This window comes from Amblyraja radiata, chromosome 19 (genome assembly GCF_010909765.2).
Source record: "Amblyraja radiata isolate CabotCenter1 chromosome 19, sAmbRad1.1.pri, whole genome shotgun sequence".
Lineage (NCBI taxonomy): Eukaryota > Metazoa > Chordata > Chondrichthyes > Rajiformes > Rajidae > Amblyraja > Amblyraja radiata.
In genome coordinates, this window is record NC_045974.1 from 22327926 (window position 1) to 22347280 (window position 19355).

The 19355-nt window shown below is 42.9% G+C and overlaps 1 protein-coding gene across 4 annotated transcripts in view; it reads left to right on the forward strand.

Annotated features, from left to right (window-relative positions):
- Window positions 1-19355, forward strand: part of osbpl8 (oxysterol binding protein like 8) — a 169847-nt gene that overhangs the window by 6535 nt on the left and 143957 nt on the right. For 3 of the 4 annotated variants that reach the window (XM_033037977.1, XM_033037978.1, XM_033037989.1), the window contains exon 2: window positions 14815-14906. In XM_033037977.1, coding sequence (XP_032893868.1) covers window positions 14843-14906 — 64 coding nt within the window. In that variant the 5' untranslated portion in view covers window positions 14815-14842. Of the gene's footprint in view, window positions 1-14810; window positions 14907-19355 lie in introns of those variants that run through there. The other variant, XM_033037985.1, reaches the window with a different exon arrangement.

Here is a 19355-nt window from a genome sequence, read left to right on the forward strand (position 1 = left end):
CTAAAATGCCTTGAAGCATTTTGTGTGCACTGGGTTTCTTGGAGATGAATAGCTTTTATTTGGGCAAAATGTACTGCCTTAATATTATGTTCGAATTGGCAGGCTTTATCATGCTTCTAAGTCGCATTCAAAAGTTGACATTTGGCTGCTGCATTAACATTGTGGAGGTTCCGTTTTTAACTTATGTAGTTACACTTGAAGGCATGACCTCTTGAGTTGAAGCCAAGAATGCTGAATTCAAGTGATGTTTCAAAAGAACAATTCCACCAAAGACTCGTATTGATGTCCCTATGCGAGTAAAAAGTAATGATCTTTCAAATTCTGTGCTATGTGTTGACATCGATTGAAAAGATGAAAGGTCATTAAGTGAAAATATGTTTTGTTAAATATAGGGTAGAATTGCTTGGAATTAACATGCACCTAAAGAGGTTGTTCAGCCTAGCTGTTCAGTACTGATATTTGTTCACCACCGAAATCTCCCTCGACCTACTTCGCAGCTCCTCGATGCATTCATCTATTACTTGCACCGTCAAGGATTATTAAGCTTTCTTTGAAATACTTCTTTGTTTATTTTGCCACCAGTCGTCCACATAACATCAAGTTCCACGTCACAATGGTTATCCGGGTAAAGACATGGATGACTTGGTTATTTATACGGAGGGACAAGAGTCTGCAGATGCTGGAATCTTGTGCAAAAGCCAAAATGTTGGAGGAACCCAGTGGGTCAGGCAGCATCTGGGGGGGGGGGGTAATAAATGGACGGACAACACTTCAGGTCAGGACCCTTCTTCAAACTTTGATACGCTTATGTTTGTGTATGAGTAGAAACATTCCTATATCTACCCTGTCAACCCCTTTTTATTCTTAGTCACCTTTATTAGGTCACCATTTCATTTTCTAACGAGCCCAAGATTATTCATCCTCCTTGACAGGGTTTTTAAAATTCTAATATCGCAGCATTTTTTTTTTTGTACTTTCTCGTTTTTGTATCTGATTTTGTGATATGGAGACTACACAATATCACCTGAGTTTTATTTTACCAGCGGTAATTTTTTTGTTGTAGGAATAGTATTAATTTAAAAAAAATTTAATGTGGCTCCTAGCACATGATAAATGGGTCATCATGTTAAAATAAGACACAAGGTACTGCAGATGCTGACATTCCGAAGAAGGGTCCTAACCCAGAATGCTGTTTGTCCATTTCTCTCCACATATGCTATGTAGCCAGCTGAATTACTCTAATTACAATGTGCTTTTAGCTTAAAATCAGAACTTAATTTGTATATTTGAGATTTTGGGCAGTAGGTCTTCAGTTGAGTAACTCAAGTAAAGATGCCTTGAACTTTAGTACTGAAGTTCCTCTTCGATTTGTTTTTTCACATTTTAGTTGTTAATGATTAGTACAGAATTGAGGCTATGTAGCACTATAGAGCAGCTCTTAGTTGGGATTTGATGCTGTATTTTTGCGCACAATTTGCACCCACTCCCCTCTCCTGTGACCACATGGGATTCTCCTGGGTGCTCCAGTTTCTTCCCACATTCCAATGAAGTGCCAGCTGTTTAGTTCAGTTTAGAGATACAATGTGGAAACAGGCCCGCGCGGACCAATGATCACCCTAACTCTTGTTCTAACCTACATAATAGGGACAATTTACAGAAGCTAATTAACCTACCAATCCGCTTTGGAATGTGGAAAGAAACTGAAGTACCGGGAGGAAACCCACGCAGTCACAGAGTGTGCAAACTTCAGCAACAGTGGTTTTAATTGCAAGGCAGCAACTCTACCACTACGCCACTGTGCCATCCCTTACAATCCCTATACATGATCCATATCCCTCTATTCCTTGCATTTCCATGCGCCTATCTAAAAGCCTCTTAAATGCCCCAATCATATTTGCCCCCACACCACCTCTGGCAATGTGTTTCAGCCACCCACCACTCTTTGTGTAAAAATCTTGCCCTTTCCATTAAACTTTCCACCTCTCACTTTATAGCTATGGGTAGTTGTACTAAAATGTAGTAATTGTTTTCCTGAAGAAGATATAGAAAATCTTGTTGGAAAACCATTCTGTCAGTGGGAAAATGTGGGTTAGGGACTAAAGAGTTTCAGACTCACAAGTTTTCAAGAATAAAGGTTTTTGATTAGTTGTACGTTTATGTTATTATTGCAAACTGAAAATACTGAGGTCAGTGGCACCAATGTCAACAGAAGCGATTGCTTGTCAATTTCCAAAGCAAGTCTCTTCAAGTGCCTCCCGCAGTTAAACTGGCAGGTCTGAAGAAGGGTCCTGACCTGAAACATCACCTATTCACATTCTTCTGAGATGCTCCCTGACCCGCTAAATTACTTCTGCACATTGTGTCCCTTAGCACATGTTCTTTAGAGACGATGGTTGCTGATTGCCATGGGGTTAGTTCCCGATCCCAATCGCGCTATCACCAATTCGGCCCAGGCAATACAAATAGTGTTTCCTTAATTCATTTTCACTTTCTATCCAATTCACATCCTGGAAACACGCATTTTGGCAGAATGGTTTATTTTAGTTACCGCTGTGTATAAACACTGCAATCCCTACCTGACAGCATTGCTGGAGCTCTTTCAACACATGGAGTTCAACAGTTTAAGAAGATAGCCTCCCAGTATGTTATTAAGGGTAATTAGACGGGCATTACAGCTACATCCCAGGAGCGATCGATATCTAACAACAATTAATCTAGAGCAGTGAGATGATGTAACAAATGATCCTTGTCTGAAGTGGGGGAAAAACATAACGAAATTAAGATTAAAAAGTGTCTGCATGAGAGGCCTGAAGAACTATGAAAATGAAAAGTAAAAAAGCAGAAATCTTTCACATCCCACAAGGATAAAAAATATATGCTGTGTTCTAATTGGAATTTGGAAATGTTGTTTTATTGGAGGTTGAAAGTATTTTAAAAGAGCAACTTTCTCTAAATTGGAGAATAGAACTGATTAAACAAATATAATTTTTTTGAATTTATTAGCTTGTAGCGTCATGCAATGTCATACGTTATTTAATTAGTAATCATTTTAACCACAATTTATGCAATGAAATTCTAGTGAATTGAAATGAGTCCAAAGTTTACGATGGGTCTCTCACATCCTTGGAAAATATTAAAGCAATTTTCGATGCAACCAAACACAACTGAAGATCTAGCATAGCCTTCCCCCAGTACTCCATGTGCAAGGTAGAACTCTCACCACGCTTCCTACCCCCTCCATACACAAAAGTCACCAAAAAAGTCACCAGGTCCGGTGGCCCAGACGGTTCAACCGTCGAGGCCAGGCGGCGGCGGACGGAGGGAGGGAGTCTCCCCCTGGCACTGGCTGTGCCCCAACGTCACCTCCTCTCCCACTGACTCCTACCCAGCCCTCACCCACCCACCCCTCCCCCCTCTCTCCCACCCATCCCACCCATCCCTCACCCCTCTCCCACCCATCCCTCACCGCCTATCTCCCACCTCCCCACCCTGTCCTACTTCCGCTCAATGCCACCTCTCACCCCCTCACTCTTACCTCTCCCTTCCTCCCACTATCCTGCCACCTTCCTCACCCCTCTCCCACCCCCACCTTTGCCCCTCTCCTCACCCCTCACTGCCTCCCCTCATGACACTACTCACCTCCCTCCCACTCCCACCTCCCTCTCACTCCAATGTCCAACTCCTGAAACTCGCACCCCTACCCAATCACGCTCCCATTCTCTCACCGCAACCTGCTTTCCTACCCCCACCCCCATCCCCTCGCTCTCATACATCCACCCCACTCTCCCACACCTCCCACCTGATCTTCCACACCCGCAACCTCCTCTCGCCAACCCCCCTATCCCTTCCCGCCCAGCCAAGGGGAGAAATGGATGCAAATCTAGGTGGGGCATGGGGAATGAGATGGGGAAGGGGGTTGTTTGGACATTAGTTATCTTAAATTTGAGAATTCAATGTCCATGCCTTTGGGTTGAAAGAAACCCAAGCAGAATATGAGGGGCAGTGTTCCGGCGGCAGCGGCCACCCGACCCAACCCTGCCCAGTGGATGACATCGTCGGGAGCTCGCAGGTCACAAGTTGGTGACCTGTTCTCCGGAGCTCCCGCAACAACAGCTGCGTCCGCTGGACTGGAGGGCTGCAGCTTCGACCTCCCCGGGCCGCGGAGTTGAACCGGCCCGTTCGCGAAGCTCAGATTCAGCCGCGGGACTGACATTACCATCGCCTGGTGGGGTCACAACATCTGAAGCCTGGATCGCCTCGACGCAGAGGGAGAATAAGAAGGGATGAGACATAGACTTAAGACTTTTGCCTTCCATCACAGTGAGGAGGTGCCTGGTGAACTCACTGTGGTGGATGTTAATTTGTGTTTATTGTGTGTTTTTGTCATTTTTACTATATGTAGAACTGCAAGGCAACAAAATTTCGTTCAGACCGCAAGGTCTGAATGACAATAAAGGCTACTTTGACTTTGACTTTGAGTGCAGGAAATGTGTTCTTATTTTACAGCAGTACAAGAGGCTAGAGCAATGTGTACAGTTCTGTTTGCCCCGCTGTAGAAGGGTGTTGTTAAATTGGAAAGAGCGTGAAAATAATTTACAGGGAGATTACCGGGTCTGAAAGGTTTGAGTTATAAGGAATGGCTGGCTGGGTTGGGGTTTTTTTCCCTGTAGTAAACTGTGATGGAAATGGGGGGGGGGGGGGGGTATACAGGGGGATGGCGTTCCCCTACTTTTCAGTTTCCGGCTTGTGTCCAATTTCTGTACAAGAAGGGAGTCAGAGTTGTTAAATACAGATTTCTTTAAAAATACGACCATGGATAATCGTTAAAATGAGTCATCGCTGCACCGGCCATGAGACGAAAACATTTTGTTAACCACAACTGTTAGCACTTGTTAACAGCCAGTAGTTAACGCGTAGTTATACAATGTGTCACCAATGCATCGATCCACATTCCTCAGTAAATGTAATTGTGTTTTGACCATGTGATAATGACGCTGCATTCTTTTGAATAAAATTCATGGGGCAATTTCTTAAAACTCACTGTCATTGCTGTCAAGCCCGCGAGCACGGACAGCATATCTTCTTCTGGTGTGCAGGCAGTCACGTTATTTTATTATTCCACGTTATTTTATTATTCTCTCGTCCTCTCTCCCTCTCGTCCTCTCTCCCTCTCTCGCTGTGTCTCTCTGTCTTTTGCTCTCTCCTTTCCTCCCTCTCTCCCTTCCTGTTGGGGGGGGGGGGGGAGCCCTGGCCTGTGGCGGCTCCTGGCCCGTTCCCTCCGCGGGTAGCACCTGGCCCGCTGAACTGCAAATGCTGGAACAATCGAAGATAGACAAAAATGCTGGAGAAACTCAGCGGGTGAGGCAGCATTTCACCCGCTGAGTTTCTCCGGCATTTTTGTCCACCCACGTTATTTAGTCATTTGTACCTGTCATTTAGGGATGTTATATGAATTAAAAAAAAAAAAAAAGTTTATGTGTTTTGTTTTCTCTCTCACCGTCAAGGTTAGTTCTTCTGTTTGCCTTTATTTGTTTCAGTTTTATTTAGTGTTATTTATAACATTTTAAGTTCATATAAATTCATAGTGTCGCCCGGGCGCCAAATCCCTTCAGCTGTACCTGCAACTGAAGCTACGGGTGAATTAGTAGACCTTGAAGAGGCATTGACACTTTGTTTTTATGTAGAGGGGTAATAGAGAAGGGCTCCAGACAGAGGGCTCACTGACTGAATGATACAGACGTCCTGACTGAAAATCACACCCTTCCGATCAATTATTTGCTATCAATTGATAAGCCTTTCTAGAGAACATGCTACTTTTTGCTTTGCCCATTTTCAAAATATAGAATTTTGAATTTGCCGTTTGATTGGTACAAGGAGACTACAAAGCTCGTAATATCAATTTTTTTAACACTGTAACTTTCTACATTTCTACTTTTGGGTATGTATGTGGCAATTATGGCTCATGGAATTCTCTCCCACACTACCAGTTATATTCGTAACAACATATTTAAATACGTGAAATTTTCGATCTTTCCCAACCCCTTAAAAAATGCCTAAAGAAGGGACCCGACCCTAAACGTCGCCTAACCATTCCCTCCATAGGCAGACACAAAATGCTGGAGTAACTCAGCGAGTCAGGCTACATCTCTGCAGAGAAGGAATAGGTGATGTTTTGGGTCGAGACCCTACTTCGGACCCTTCATAGATCCAGCCTGAGTTCTCCAGCACTTTATGTTTTGCTCATAAAATAAATCCGTGGTCCGCTGAAGAAACAACACGATAGACCACTCTGGAAGTGCAAGTTTTGCTGTACACTTCATACTGTAGAACACATCATAATACACCCTGATTTAATGGGATTAGATTTTTTTTTTAATCTGTTGTCTAGAATTAATCGATACCCACCCTATGTACCTTATATCAGATTTAAACTGGAATTCCGATTTTGTTTGTTTTTGTTTTCCTATTTGTCAATTTTTTGTGCCCGATTATTTGGCGGCCAATCAACCGCTGTCTCTAAGGGGGTTGCGTCCAATCACCAACGAGCTACCCTTAAAACATCCGTCCAATCAACAAATCTGTCTCCTCCCGTCCAATCAGCCGCCGTCTCCAAGGGCATTACTTTTTCTGTTATCTGCCCCCCAATAAGAAACTGGATTTTCAGATTAAGTGTTTCGATTAAATTAGAATGGATGGGGAGAAAATTAAATAAGTGGTACCAATAGTTTTTTCCAGCCTAAATCGTGAGTGGTGAATATTTTATTGTGGGTGGTTTTATTTAGCAAAACAATAGTGCAATAGGAAATATTTTATTATATATCACTATCAAATCACCATCAAATATCCCTTTGAGAATAGGGAAGATTCAAACAAGAGGACATGACTTCAGAATTAAGGGACAGAAGTTTAGGGGTAACATGAGGGGGAACTTCTTTACTCAGAGAGTGGTAGCGGTGTGGAATGAGCTTCCAGTGGAAGTGGTGGCGGCAGGTTCGTTGGTATCATTTAAGAATAAATTGGATAGGCATATGGATGAGAAGGGAATGGAGGGTTATGGTATGAGTGCAGGCAGGTGGGACTAAGGGAAAAAAATTGTTCGGCGCGGACTTGTAGGGCCGAGATGGCCTGTTTCCGTGCTGTAATTGTTATATGGTTATATGGTTAAATATCTATAAATTTCAGATTTGTGTACCCCTGTGAGAATGAGCATACTGAGATACTTTACTTACTTTATTAATTTATTGAACATGTTAAAAAATACAAACACAAATAAACTTGTAAGCAATAAAAAAAGAAGAAAATAAAACACAAAGGAGAACAAACAACTAAGTAACTCAAATAATACAAATAATATCGTTCATGTTCAAAAGGGGTAAGAAGAAGTTCTTTAAAAGACAGCGTCTTCAGATCGATGAAGAAATAAATGATAATGAAAACACTCAGCCAGAAAAGAAGGCAAAATTACTTGAAAATGATAATGTAACTGATGCAGCTGTTTCGCCTGATGCTGCATGTGAAGACATTTCAAAAGATATTGAAAAATGTGATCTTCCAGGCTGTTGTACACAAGAAATGTACTTAAACAAAAAGAAAGAATATCCCTGGCTAATTGTAAAATTAAGATGTACTGAATGCAGCGTGGTCATCTTGGACTTGAATGAACACAAGGAATTCATTTGTCTCGTGAGTGGCGCAGTGTTAATGTAGTAGGAGTGAGTAATGACAAAGCAAAACAGTTAATGAATTTAAGAAAAAAGATTTTTAAGCACAAAAATAGTGACGCTCATATCAGATGCCAAAAAATCAATGAAACAGCTGGAAAAAAAAGCAATCGAAAATGTAGTGTATATGTCACTGAAAAAGGACGAAGCAAAAACAGGTTGAGTTTTTAGAACTGTATATAATATTGTACACAAAGGTAGGCCATAAACAGATATGTCTTCTGATATGGAACTGCATGAAAGAAACGGCACCGACCTAGGGTACGTTCTACACTCTCGTAAGCCTTGTGCAGATGCTTCTCACAACATAGAAACATAGAAAATAGGTGCAGGAGTAGGCCATTCGGCCCTTTGAGCCTGCACCAGCATTCAATATGATCGTGGCTGATCATCCAACTCAGTATCCTGTACCTGTCTTCTCTCCATACCTCCTGATACCTTTAGCCACAAGGGCCACATCTAACTCCCTCTTAAATATAGCCAATGAACTGGCCTCAACTACATTCTGTGGCAGAGAATTCCAGAGATTCACCACTCTCTGTGTGAAAAATGTTTTTCTCATCTCGGTCCTAAAAGATTTCCCCCTTATCCTTAAACTGTGACCCCTTGTTCTGGACTTCCCCAACATCGGGAATAATCTTCCTGCATCTAGCCTGTCCAACCCCTTCAGACTTTTGTGTCTATAAGATCCCTCCTCAACCTTCTAAATTCTAGCGAGTACAAGCCGAGTCTATCCAGTCTTTCTTCATATGAAAGTCCTGACATCCCAGGAATCAGTCTGGTGAACCTTCTCTGTACTACCTCTATGGCAAGAATGTCCTTCCTCAGATTAGGAGACCAAAACTGAACGCAATACTCCAGATGTGGTCTCACCAAGACCCTGTACAACTGCAGTAGAACCTCCCTGCTCCTATACTCAAATCCTTTTGCTATAGGGAACCAGATGCGAAAGACAGTGGTGGAAAATATAATTTCAAAACAATCTAAAATGTCTATTATGATTGATGAATCTACTACTATTAATGGCAAAACTGTTCTTGTAGTTTGCTTGAGAGCAGCAGTTGGTGAATCTTCCTAACCTATATCATTCTATTTTGACTTAGAACATATGAAACTTGGTGCAAATGCAAAATCTATATATGATGGGCTTCTAAGTTGCTTACAAAGAGGTGGTTTTTCAATACAATACCTAAAAGAAAATGTGATATCACTTGTAACTGATGGTGCATCAGTAATGTTAGGACGAAATGCAGGGATTGCAAAACTCTTTCTTGATGATTTCCCTAATGCAACTGTTTGGCATTGTGCCAGTCACAGGCTTGAACTCAGTGTAGGTGATGCTATAAGTGAAGTTGCAGGTTTGAATCATTGTCAGATATTTTGTGATAAATTGTATTCCTTATGTCATAGGTCTCCTAAGAATCAGGATGAGTTAACTGCATGCGCTGTGGCTCTTCACTGTCAACTGTTGAAAATTGGTCGTGTTTTCAGTGTGAGATGGGTTGCTTCGTCTTATCGAACTGGAAAGGCAATGTGGCCGTGTTATAAAGCTATTTGGGAGCATTTTGGAAAAGCAAGGTGTGATGCTTCAAGATCTAGTGCAGAGAGAGCAAAGTACGAGGGGCTGAGAAAAGTATTAGAATCATCAGCTTTCGTAAATAATTTGGGCTTGTTGACGGACAGTTTGCTAGAGTTGTCTGAACTGTCACGTGAACTGCAGAACCGAAATTATACACTTAGTAAAGCACATGAGGAAATTAAACAAACTATCAAGGTTCTTGAATGTCAAATAGAGAAGCCAGGAAAATGTTATACTCAAGTGGAGAAAGCAACAAGCCAGATGATATTTAATGGAATACATCTGAGAGCTGGTAAAGTACCTACTATACATAGACAATAGTTTTTGAGGAGTTTGGTCAATAATATGAAATCCTGGCTGCTTGAATCTACAACAGCTTCCAATGATAAATGTAAAAAGTTAATTAACAAGTCGAAATATTTAGATATTAACAATATTCCGGAAGATTCACTTTTTACCTTTGGGGTTAATGATGTAGAAGAAATCGCAGAACAATTTGGCTTAAATGGTTGGCTTTGTATCAGAGCCTTCGGAGAATTCAAGGAATCTAAAGGGAAGATAGTTTCTGCAGATTTTCAGCAGCTGCTAACAGCTGTAAATACAATTCCGGTATTAACAGCAGAATGTGGAAGACCCAACATGTAGGGGGGAAAGAAGAAAACAATAATAAACAGAGAATAAGAGGTGGTGGGGTTCTTAAATGGGTGAGCAGAGAAACAGAGGGGTGTAAAATGCGGGCGGAAGCAATAGGTAGCAAGGTGAAAAGTAAAAGTGGCAGGCAGACAAATCCAGGGCAAAAATCAAAAAGGGCCACTTTTCAATTGTGTCTCAATGCAAGGAGCATTCGAAATAAGGTGGATGAGTTGAACGTGCAGATAGCTATTAATGATTATGATATAGTCGGGATCACGGAGACATGGCTCCAGGGTGACCAAGGCTGGGAGCTGAACATCCAGGGATATTCAATATTCAGGAGAGATAGAGAGAAAGGAAAAGGTGGTGGAGTAGCGTTGCTGGTTAGAGAGGAGATTAACGCAGTGGAAAGGAAGGACATTAGCTTGGAGGATGTGGAATCGGTATGGGTAGAACTGCGAAACACTAAGGGGCAGAAAACGCTGGTGGGTGTTGTGTACAGGCCACCTAGCAGTAGTAGTGAAGTTGGGGATGGCATCAAACAGGAAATTAGAAATGTGTGCAACAAAGGCAAAACAGTTATAATGGGTGACTTCAATCTACATATAGATTGGGTGAATCAAATTGGCAGGGGTGCTGAGGAAGAGGATTTCTTGGAATGTATGCGGGATAGTTATCTAAACCAACATGTAGAGGAACCAACGAGAGAGCAGGCTATTCTAGACTGGGTATTGAGTAATGAGGAAGGGTTAGTTAGCAGTCTTGTTGTGCGTGCCCCCTTGGGCAAGAGTGACCATAATATGGTTGAGTTCTTCATTAGGATGGAGAGTGACATTGTTAATTCAGAAACAACGGTTCTGAACTTAAAGAAAGGTAACCTTGAGGGTATGAGACGTGAATTGGCCAAGATTGACTGGCAATTAGTTCTAAAAGGGTTGACGGTGGATATGCAATGGAAGGTATTTAAAGACTGCATGGATGAACTACAAAAATTGTTCATCCCAGTTTGGCAAAAGAATAAATCAGGGAAGGTAGTGCATCCGTGGATAACAAGGGAAATCAGGGATGGTATCAAAGCAAAAGATGATGCGTACAAATTAGCCAGAAAAAGCAGCATACCAGAGGACTGGGAGAAATTCAGAGACCAGCAGAGGAGGACAAAGTGCTTAATTAGGAAAGGGAAAATAGATTATGAAAGAAAACTGGCAGGGAACATAAAAACTGACTGCAAAAGTTTTTATAGATATGTGAAGAGAAAGAGATTAGTTAAAACAAATGTAGGTCCCTTGCAGTCAGAAACAGGTGAGTTGATCATGGGGAACAAGGATATGGCGGACCAATTGAATAACTACTTTGGTTCCGTCTTCACTAAGGAAGACATAAATAATCTGCCGGAAATAGCAGGGGACCGCGGGTCAAAGGAGATAGAGGAACTGAGTGAAATCCAGGTTAGTCGGGAAGTGGTGTTGGGTAAATTAAATGGATTAAAGGCCGATAAATCACCAGGGCCAGATAGGCTGCATCCCAGAGTACTTAAGGAAGTAGCTCCAGAAATAGTTGATGCATTAGTGATAATTTTTCAAAACTCTTTAGATTCTGGAGTAGTTCCTGAGGATTGGAGGGTAGCAAACGTAACCCCACTTTTTAAGAAGGGAGGGAGAGAGAAAACGGGGAATTACAGACCAGTTAGTCTAACATCGGTAGTGGGGAAACTGCTAGAGTCAGTTATTAAAGATGGGATAGCAGCACATTTGGAAAGTGGTGAAATCATTGGACAAAGTCAGCATGGATTTACGAAAGGTAAATCATGTCTGACGAATCTTATAGAATTTTTCGAGGATGTAACTAGTAGAGTGGATAGGGGAGAACCAGTGGATGTGTTGTATCTGGACTTTCAGAAGGCTTTCGACAAGGTCCCACATAAGAGATTAGTATACAAACTTAAAGCACACGGTATTGGGGGTTCAGTATTGATGTGGATAGAGAACTGGCTGGCAAACAGGAAGCAAAGAGTAGGAGTAAACGGGTCCTTTTTACAATGGCAGGCAGTGACTAGTGGGGTACCGCAAGGCTCAGTGCTGGGACCCCAGCTATTTACAATTTATATTAATGATCTGGATGAGGGAATTGAAGGCAACATCTCCAAATTTGCGGATGACACGAAGCTGGGGGGCAGTGTTAGCTGTGAGGAGGATGCTAGGAGACTGCAAGGTGACTTGGATAGGCTGGGTGAGTGGGCAAATGTTTGGCAGATGCAGTATAATGTGGATAAATGTGAGGTTATCCACTTTGGTGGCAAAAACAGTAAAGCAGACTATTATCTAAATGGTGGCCGATTAGGAAAAGGGGAGATGCAGCGAGACCTGGGTGTTATGGTACACCAGTCATTGAAAGTAGGCATGCAGGTGCAGCAGGCAGTGAAGAAAGCGAATGGTATGTTACCTTTCATAGCAAAAGGATTTGAGTATAGGAGCAGGGAGGTTCTACTGCAGTTGTACAGGGTCTTGGTGAGACCACACCTGGAGTATTGCGTACAGTTTTGGTCTCCAAATCTGAGGAAGGTCATTATAGCCATAGAGGGAGTGCAGAGAAGGTTCACCAGACTGATTCCTGGGATGTCAGGACTTTCATATGAAGAAAGACTGGATAGACTTGGCTTATACTCGCTAGAATTTAGGAGATTGAGAGGGGATCTTATAGAAACGTACAGAATTCTTGTGGGGTTGGACAGGCTAGATGCAGGAAGATTGGTCCCGATGTTGGGGAAGTCCAGGACAAGGGGTCACAGCTTAAGGATAAGGGGGAAATCCTTTAGGACCGAGATGAGAAGAAACTTTTTCACACAGAGAGTGGTGAATCTCTGGAACTCTCTGCCACAGAGGGTAGTTGAGGCCAGTTCATTGGCTATATTTAAGAGGGAGTTAGATGTGGCCCTTGTGGCTAAAGGGATCAGGGGGTATGGAGAGAAGGCAGGTACGGGATACTGAGTTGGATGATCAGCCATGATCATATTGAATGGCGGTGCAGGCTCGAAGGGCCGAATGGCCTACTCCTGCACCTATTTTCTATGTATCTAAGCTTCAGTGGCATGAATTTCCACTACATGTGCAAGACTTCAAACTGATCATCTCTCAACTCTTCTATTTATTAAGTTCCTCTGTCAAAATTCAACCCCGAAGAATATGTGAGGACATGGCTTCTTAGTGGCAGAAGGCGTGCTGAAAAAACGACATGCAGTAAGAAAGAGGTGACAGAAAAAAAATGGAGATTATATACCATTAAAGGAACATTTTGTAATGTAAACACACAGAGAGAGAGAGAGAGATGCAGGAAAGCAGCTATGACAGCTATTCTTCCCCCCCCCCCCCCCCCCCCCCCCCCCCCCCCCCCTCCCTTCCTTCCCAACCTCAGCCTCACGGACCTTAGTGTACCCCTAGGTCCTAAAACCCATTTCCACCAGTGGTAGTAAAGGAGGCTGAGAGGGCAACGTAGGGGGTTGTAAAATTATGAGGGGCACAGAAAAGGTGATAGGGGCCGATGGGATCTGCTGCTGTAGGCAAGTTGGTTGGCATGGATCAGTTAGGCCAAAGGGGCCGTTTCAGTGCTGTATAGCACTATGATTTTCTAACAGTGTGCCAGCTGCCCAATACAAGGTTAATGGGGCGCAACTATGTGTGCTAGGGTATGTTAATGTCCATTTTCTGCCGAATCAGTGGGTTTGGGTCAGGTTGTACTGTACTGTGCTCAAGCTACCCAAACTCAGTGCTTTCTCCAGGCCAGTGTGCTGGGTGTGGGACACATAGGACTTGACAGCGACACAAAATCACACAGCGGACAACGGACTTGGCCCAGGATGGTGACGTGATTTGCAGGAGTTATGTTCAAGTCCAGTGCAGCGCCCTTGGAAGGGTGTGAGGGCAGAAGGAAGAGGACTGAGAACAGAACCCACACTTGGCAGGGGTGTCTTAGACTCAGCTTGTAAGTTTGGCTTGATGATGCAATGAGGCAGTGATGGGCAGACAAAGGCTTCACCTAGCTGATCCTAGTATGGTGTCCAATTTGACTCGATTGTAGGAATGTGATATTATGCAAGGCCTGTCAGGTTGGGATTGTAAAAAAAAATCACTAAAGTCGAGCTTGGTGTTTTTATTTTTATTCCTGATGAACTTCTGGGTCTGAGGTCATCTTTACAAATCATCTTCACACTTTATGCTTTATATCCTTTATATCATACTGTCAGTGGGATGCCACGTTGGTTAATTGAGAGCCAGTACACGATTGCTACAGTCTCTCGCTATTTCAATTCTCTCCTTCAAGAAGTAAACCAGTGTTTGGTTTGTCCTTGTTTTGTGCATACACAATCCCAGACTCCTTTTCTCCTCCGACCTATTAAATTCTTAATTAACAACTAATATCTTTACCAAAAAAGTAATTTATTTCCTTACCCAATTTGAAATGCACTGCAAATTACATGTCTGTGGCTCGAGTTTGCAATGACTAAATAATCTATTCCAGTGATTATGAGAACATATAAATATAAGCGGGTGTTGGCCATTCAGCTTGCAGTGTTTGTTCCCAATTCCTGTACTCGTTATCCTGATCGCTGAACGCAATGTGCCAAATGCCTTCTTCACCATCCTGTCCACCAGTTCCACCACTTTCAGGATTCTATGTACCTGGATCCCTCAGTCTCTCTGTTATACAACACTTCCCTGGGTCCTACCATGCTAGTCCTGCCCTGGTTTTGTAAGTCCTGCCCTTGTGGCATCTTTGGTATAATTTAGACATGACCCCATTGGAATAAATGCTATTCTGTACAGAAATTATTGTAAACATGCTTAATTTTTACTCCTACTGATGTTCTCCTCTTTTATTTTGCAGACATTGATTTGCGTTAAGAAATAATTCCATGGATGTTGGTCATTCTACGGTAGTTCGCCCCAGTGGCCATTCATCATGTGTAAGCTTGGATGGTGAGTTTGATGATTGAGTGGGTGCTCCACCAGTTAAGCCAAATCCTGTTCTGAATTAGGAAGGAAAAATATATCAAATGGTTTGGGGTAAATACGATTAGCCCTGATATCCTATGTGGAATTGAGTGACCGTTTAAGAATAACAGCAGGAAATTGCTGGCTTTCTCTTGAAATTCTGATAATGTGCATTATTGTGATTTATACTTTGCTGTAATCCACATGTAGGCTGACTGTATCATAAAACCAGAAGGATCACAAGCCTGGTTTCATTTTTAAGATTCAGATGATCTTCTAACTGCAGAATTGGTGCCATCTCATGGCTTGTTTCCATTTCTGCAGCATTGCCTGAGTCGTTCCATTGCTGCTGAACCTCTCTTTAGACTTTAGAGCTGCAGCCTCCCATCTTCATTAAAATAGGAAGGAACTTGTTTCCAAATTAATAAATGTACTGCTCTGTAACTTTTAGTAAAGAAAATAACCTTGCAATAAACTATAGCAAGAAACAGGTTTATTCTTTAAAAGATTTACTCCGTTCAGAATAACTAAAATTACTGTGAATCTTGGCTGTTTTTCTGCCTGTCTACTTTTTGAATAATTCCATATTGATTTCCTGTTTTCCTGGTTCTGTATGCTGACTCCTGGCATTTAATTTCCTTCCTGGTGTTGCAGATTTCTATCTAAATTGAATTGACTTTCCTCATGCAAAATGAGATTAACTTTTGATAATCCTCTGATTCCACTAATCCTTTGTCACTTTGTCTAAAATCAACTTTTTCCGCAAAATGGTTTAAGTGCATCTTTGCTTTCGGCAAGTCCTTGTTTCTTATTATGCCCAAATTTCCATTAATTATGCTACTTTGCATAATTTTAAAGTTGGAGTTCTGCCATAGAGCATTAATCTTTTCCTTCCAGAATAATGGACCTGTAGCATTTATGGAAATGACAGCCAGGGTGAGCGCAAATGCATTCATGGCCATTGCCACTTAATATGATCCAATTGATCCACATGTCCCTTTGATCCCTTGCTACGATGAAGGAGATTACAAAGAGTGGTGGACAACACCTGATTCGAAATTTTGGAATTAAGCTTCTTTACTCCTTTCTTACTTTCCACAAGTTCATGTATTTGCCCACTCTGATGTTGAAGGTGTCAAGAATGAAATATTTGTCTCTGCCATAATGATCACTTCTGAAGAGATCTTTTGCTCATTTACCAGATAAAACCAATATCGATTTGTGGAGAATGACCAGGAGGTCTTTTAAATAAATTAATTGTTAATGCAAGGTGTTCTTTACCTGCAAACATAAAATTATCCCAAGGGGAAAAGGGAACTGATAGGCAGGCATCTGAAGACTGAAGTGCCACACAGGAATGAAAGGAGCACAGGAGATCCAGCAACCTGCCAGGAATAGAAGGAGCTGCTGGGAAGATATTGGCCACCTCAGCAACCATTCACACACGGTGGAATGAGCACACAACATCCAAACTTATCTACCCACCTGACCTGTCAAGTAGATCGCCTGCCCCTACTTAAAACAAGAGTCTGCAAATACCATAGAGGATCCTTCAGCTATCTTCAAGCCCACAGAACAAGTGAAAGCGTCACCCTAGACCTCAAAGGACCACCACCAGAGATTACTTCCTGTTGAATGATTTTCTGTCTATTCACCAACTTTCCACTTCATATAATTCTCTGCTCTACAGGATGTAATTTAGCTCACCACAAATGAATACAACTCAATCAATCTCTATGCTTATCTGCTTATATTAGTAATGCCTAATTAACTTGAGCTCAGGGTAATTATTCACTTATGTTCTGCACCATTGCACAGTTGTGTATCTTGTAATCACTTAACTGAAAAGTAATTCAACTTTTCCAGCTATGATTTGTTTCATCATGGCATTTATGAGTTCTATATTCATTGTAATACCACCTGGGATCCTCATAAATGTAATACAATTCTTACCTAAATGCACATATTTATTTTGATGTTAATAACAGGTGTCCATGTTGTCTTCATATTAGATGATGTCCCACTGGACAAAATAGCAGAAATTGTCTTTGATGCTTGAGAAACAAAATACAAAGGATGCTGTAAATCAGAATAAAAAGAAAATGGTGGAACTGCACATCAGGGCATGCAGTACCTGATCTGTGGAGGAGATATTAATGTTTCAATCAATAATTTGTCTTCAGTCAGAGTATTGGGTATAGGAGGTCATGCTGCAGTTCGATACGACGTTGGTGAGACAACATTTAGAGTATCGCGATCAGTTTTTGTCACCGTTTTATAGGAAAGATGTTGTCAAGCTGGAAAGGGTGCAGAGAAGATTTACAAGGCTGTTGCCAGGACTCAAAGACCTGAGCTATAGCAGGGCTGCCAACATTGGGTGAGAGTTGAGAGTGAGAAATTGCGATGGAGCGTAGCGACCGAGGGGGGGAGGGTGTGGGAGGGGTGTTCCCCCTCCCATAGTAGGCTCCGGAGGCGGCACCAACGCCCCCACTCACCCGGTCCGCTCATGGCTCCGGGCCGGGGTTAAAACTCCATGAGGTGTGGACAGAGCGGTCGACGGACATAGAGCCGCCGGAGGTGAGGGTGGGAGGTGTGTGCCATGCCTCAGGGAGGAAGGGGGAGGGGGGTTGGTGCTGGTAGTTTGATGGCCCTGCTTTAAACCAATCCCCTCTAGTGCTTGAATTACATATCCCGGGAAAAAGACTATGCATTCACCTGATATTTCCCTCATGGTTTTTACTCACCTCTAAAACAATTTTTGCTTTCAACTTTCAGCACCCGCAGATATTTGAGCGTGAGAAATTTTGTGATCAGCGTGAGAGCGTGAGAATTTTGTGAAATGCGTGAGTCTCATGCTCAATGCGTGAGAGTTGGCAGTCCTGCTAATAATGCAAACATTTTATGCAAGTTCCAATTGTTTGGACAAAAATCACTTATTACTGCTTTATAACAGTTAAGTTACTTTAAGACCATTTCAGAAATGATGGCACTCAACAAACAATCAACTAACAAATTAAAGCAAACTAAAAATAAATAACATGTTCCCTTTCCTGACTTTCATAAGTACCTTAACGTTGTTAATAGGCAAAGGGATATTAATCTCAAGAATAAAAATGGGGAAAGTGGGGGCAATTTTGCTTAAATGGTTATTCTAAGCCCATTCAGATCTTCATAGAGTCAGAGTTATACAACATGTACGTGGCTGGCCCAATTTGTCCATAATGATCAAGTTGGTATTCTGCGTGCCCAGGGACTGGCTGCCGTTCCCAGATCAGCTCATGTCCCAGGGACAGGCTGCAGTTCTCAGGTCAGCTCGCTTGCCCCGACCCTGCGAAAACGAATTGAAAAAAAACGCGGTTCTTCGGGTTACGGGCCGGATTCAGCCCGTGTGCCGTAGGTTGCCGAACCCTGTCCTAGATGTTTGGCCTCATTGTGGTCCTCCCCATGTTTTACAACCGATTCACCTGGTTAGTTTTATCTCCGGCTGCTTCATGTTGTCGGCGGCTGCACATCCAACCAAGAAAGAAGAGAAGAGATGCGACGTCACTCACAGCCGGCAACTGACGCGCTTCCCCAGACTGCACAGATCGTTGTGATATGGCGCAAAAAGACAAACTGTGCAGGGTCTAAAGACAGCGTGAGAATTCTGTCATCAGCGTGAGAATTGGCTGAAATGCGTGACTCTCACACTCAAAGCGTGAGAGTTGGCAGCCCTGTCTAAGGCCAGGATGTGACAACAGACGCACAGAGAGACACATACAAAGGAAGACACACACACACACACACACACACACACACATACACATACACATAGGGAGACAGACAGACACACACACACACACACACACACACACACACACACACACACACACACACACACACACACACACACACACACACACACACGGAGACAGACACACACACAGGGAGACAGACACACACACAGGGAGATACACACGCACACGCACACACACACACACACACACACACAGGGAGACAGACACACACACACACAGGGAGACAGACACACACACACACACACACAGGGAGACAGACACATGCACGCACACACACACACACACACACACGGAGACAGACAGACACACACACGGGGAGACACACACACACACACACACACACACACACAGGGATACACACGCACACACACACACACACAGGGACACACACACACATACACAGGGACACACACACATACACACACACACACACACACACAGGGAGACACAGACACACACACACACGGAGACACACACACGGGGAGACACACACACACACACACACACACACACACACACACACACACACACAGGGAGACACACACAGCACAGGGAGGCACACACACACACACACACAAGGAGACACACACAGGGAAACAGACACACACACACACCTTTCCTTACCCCCCTCCCTCCC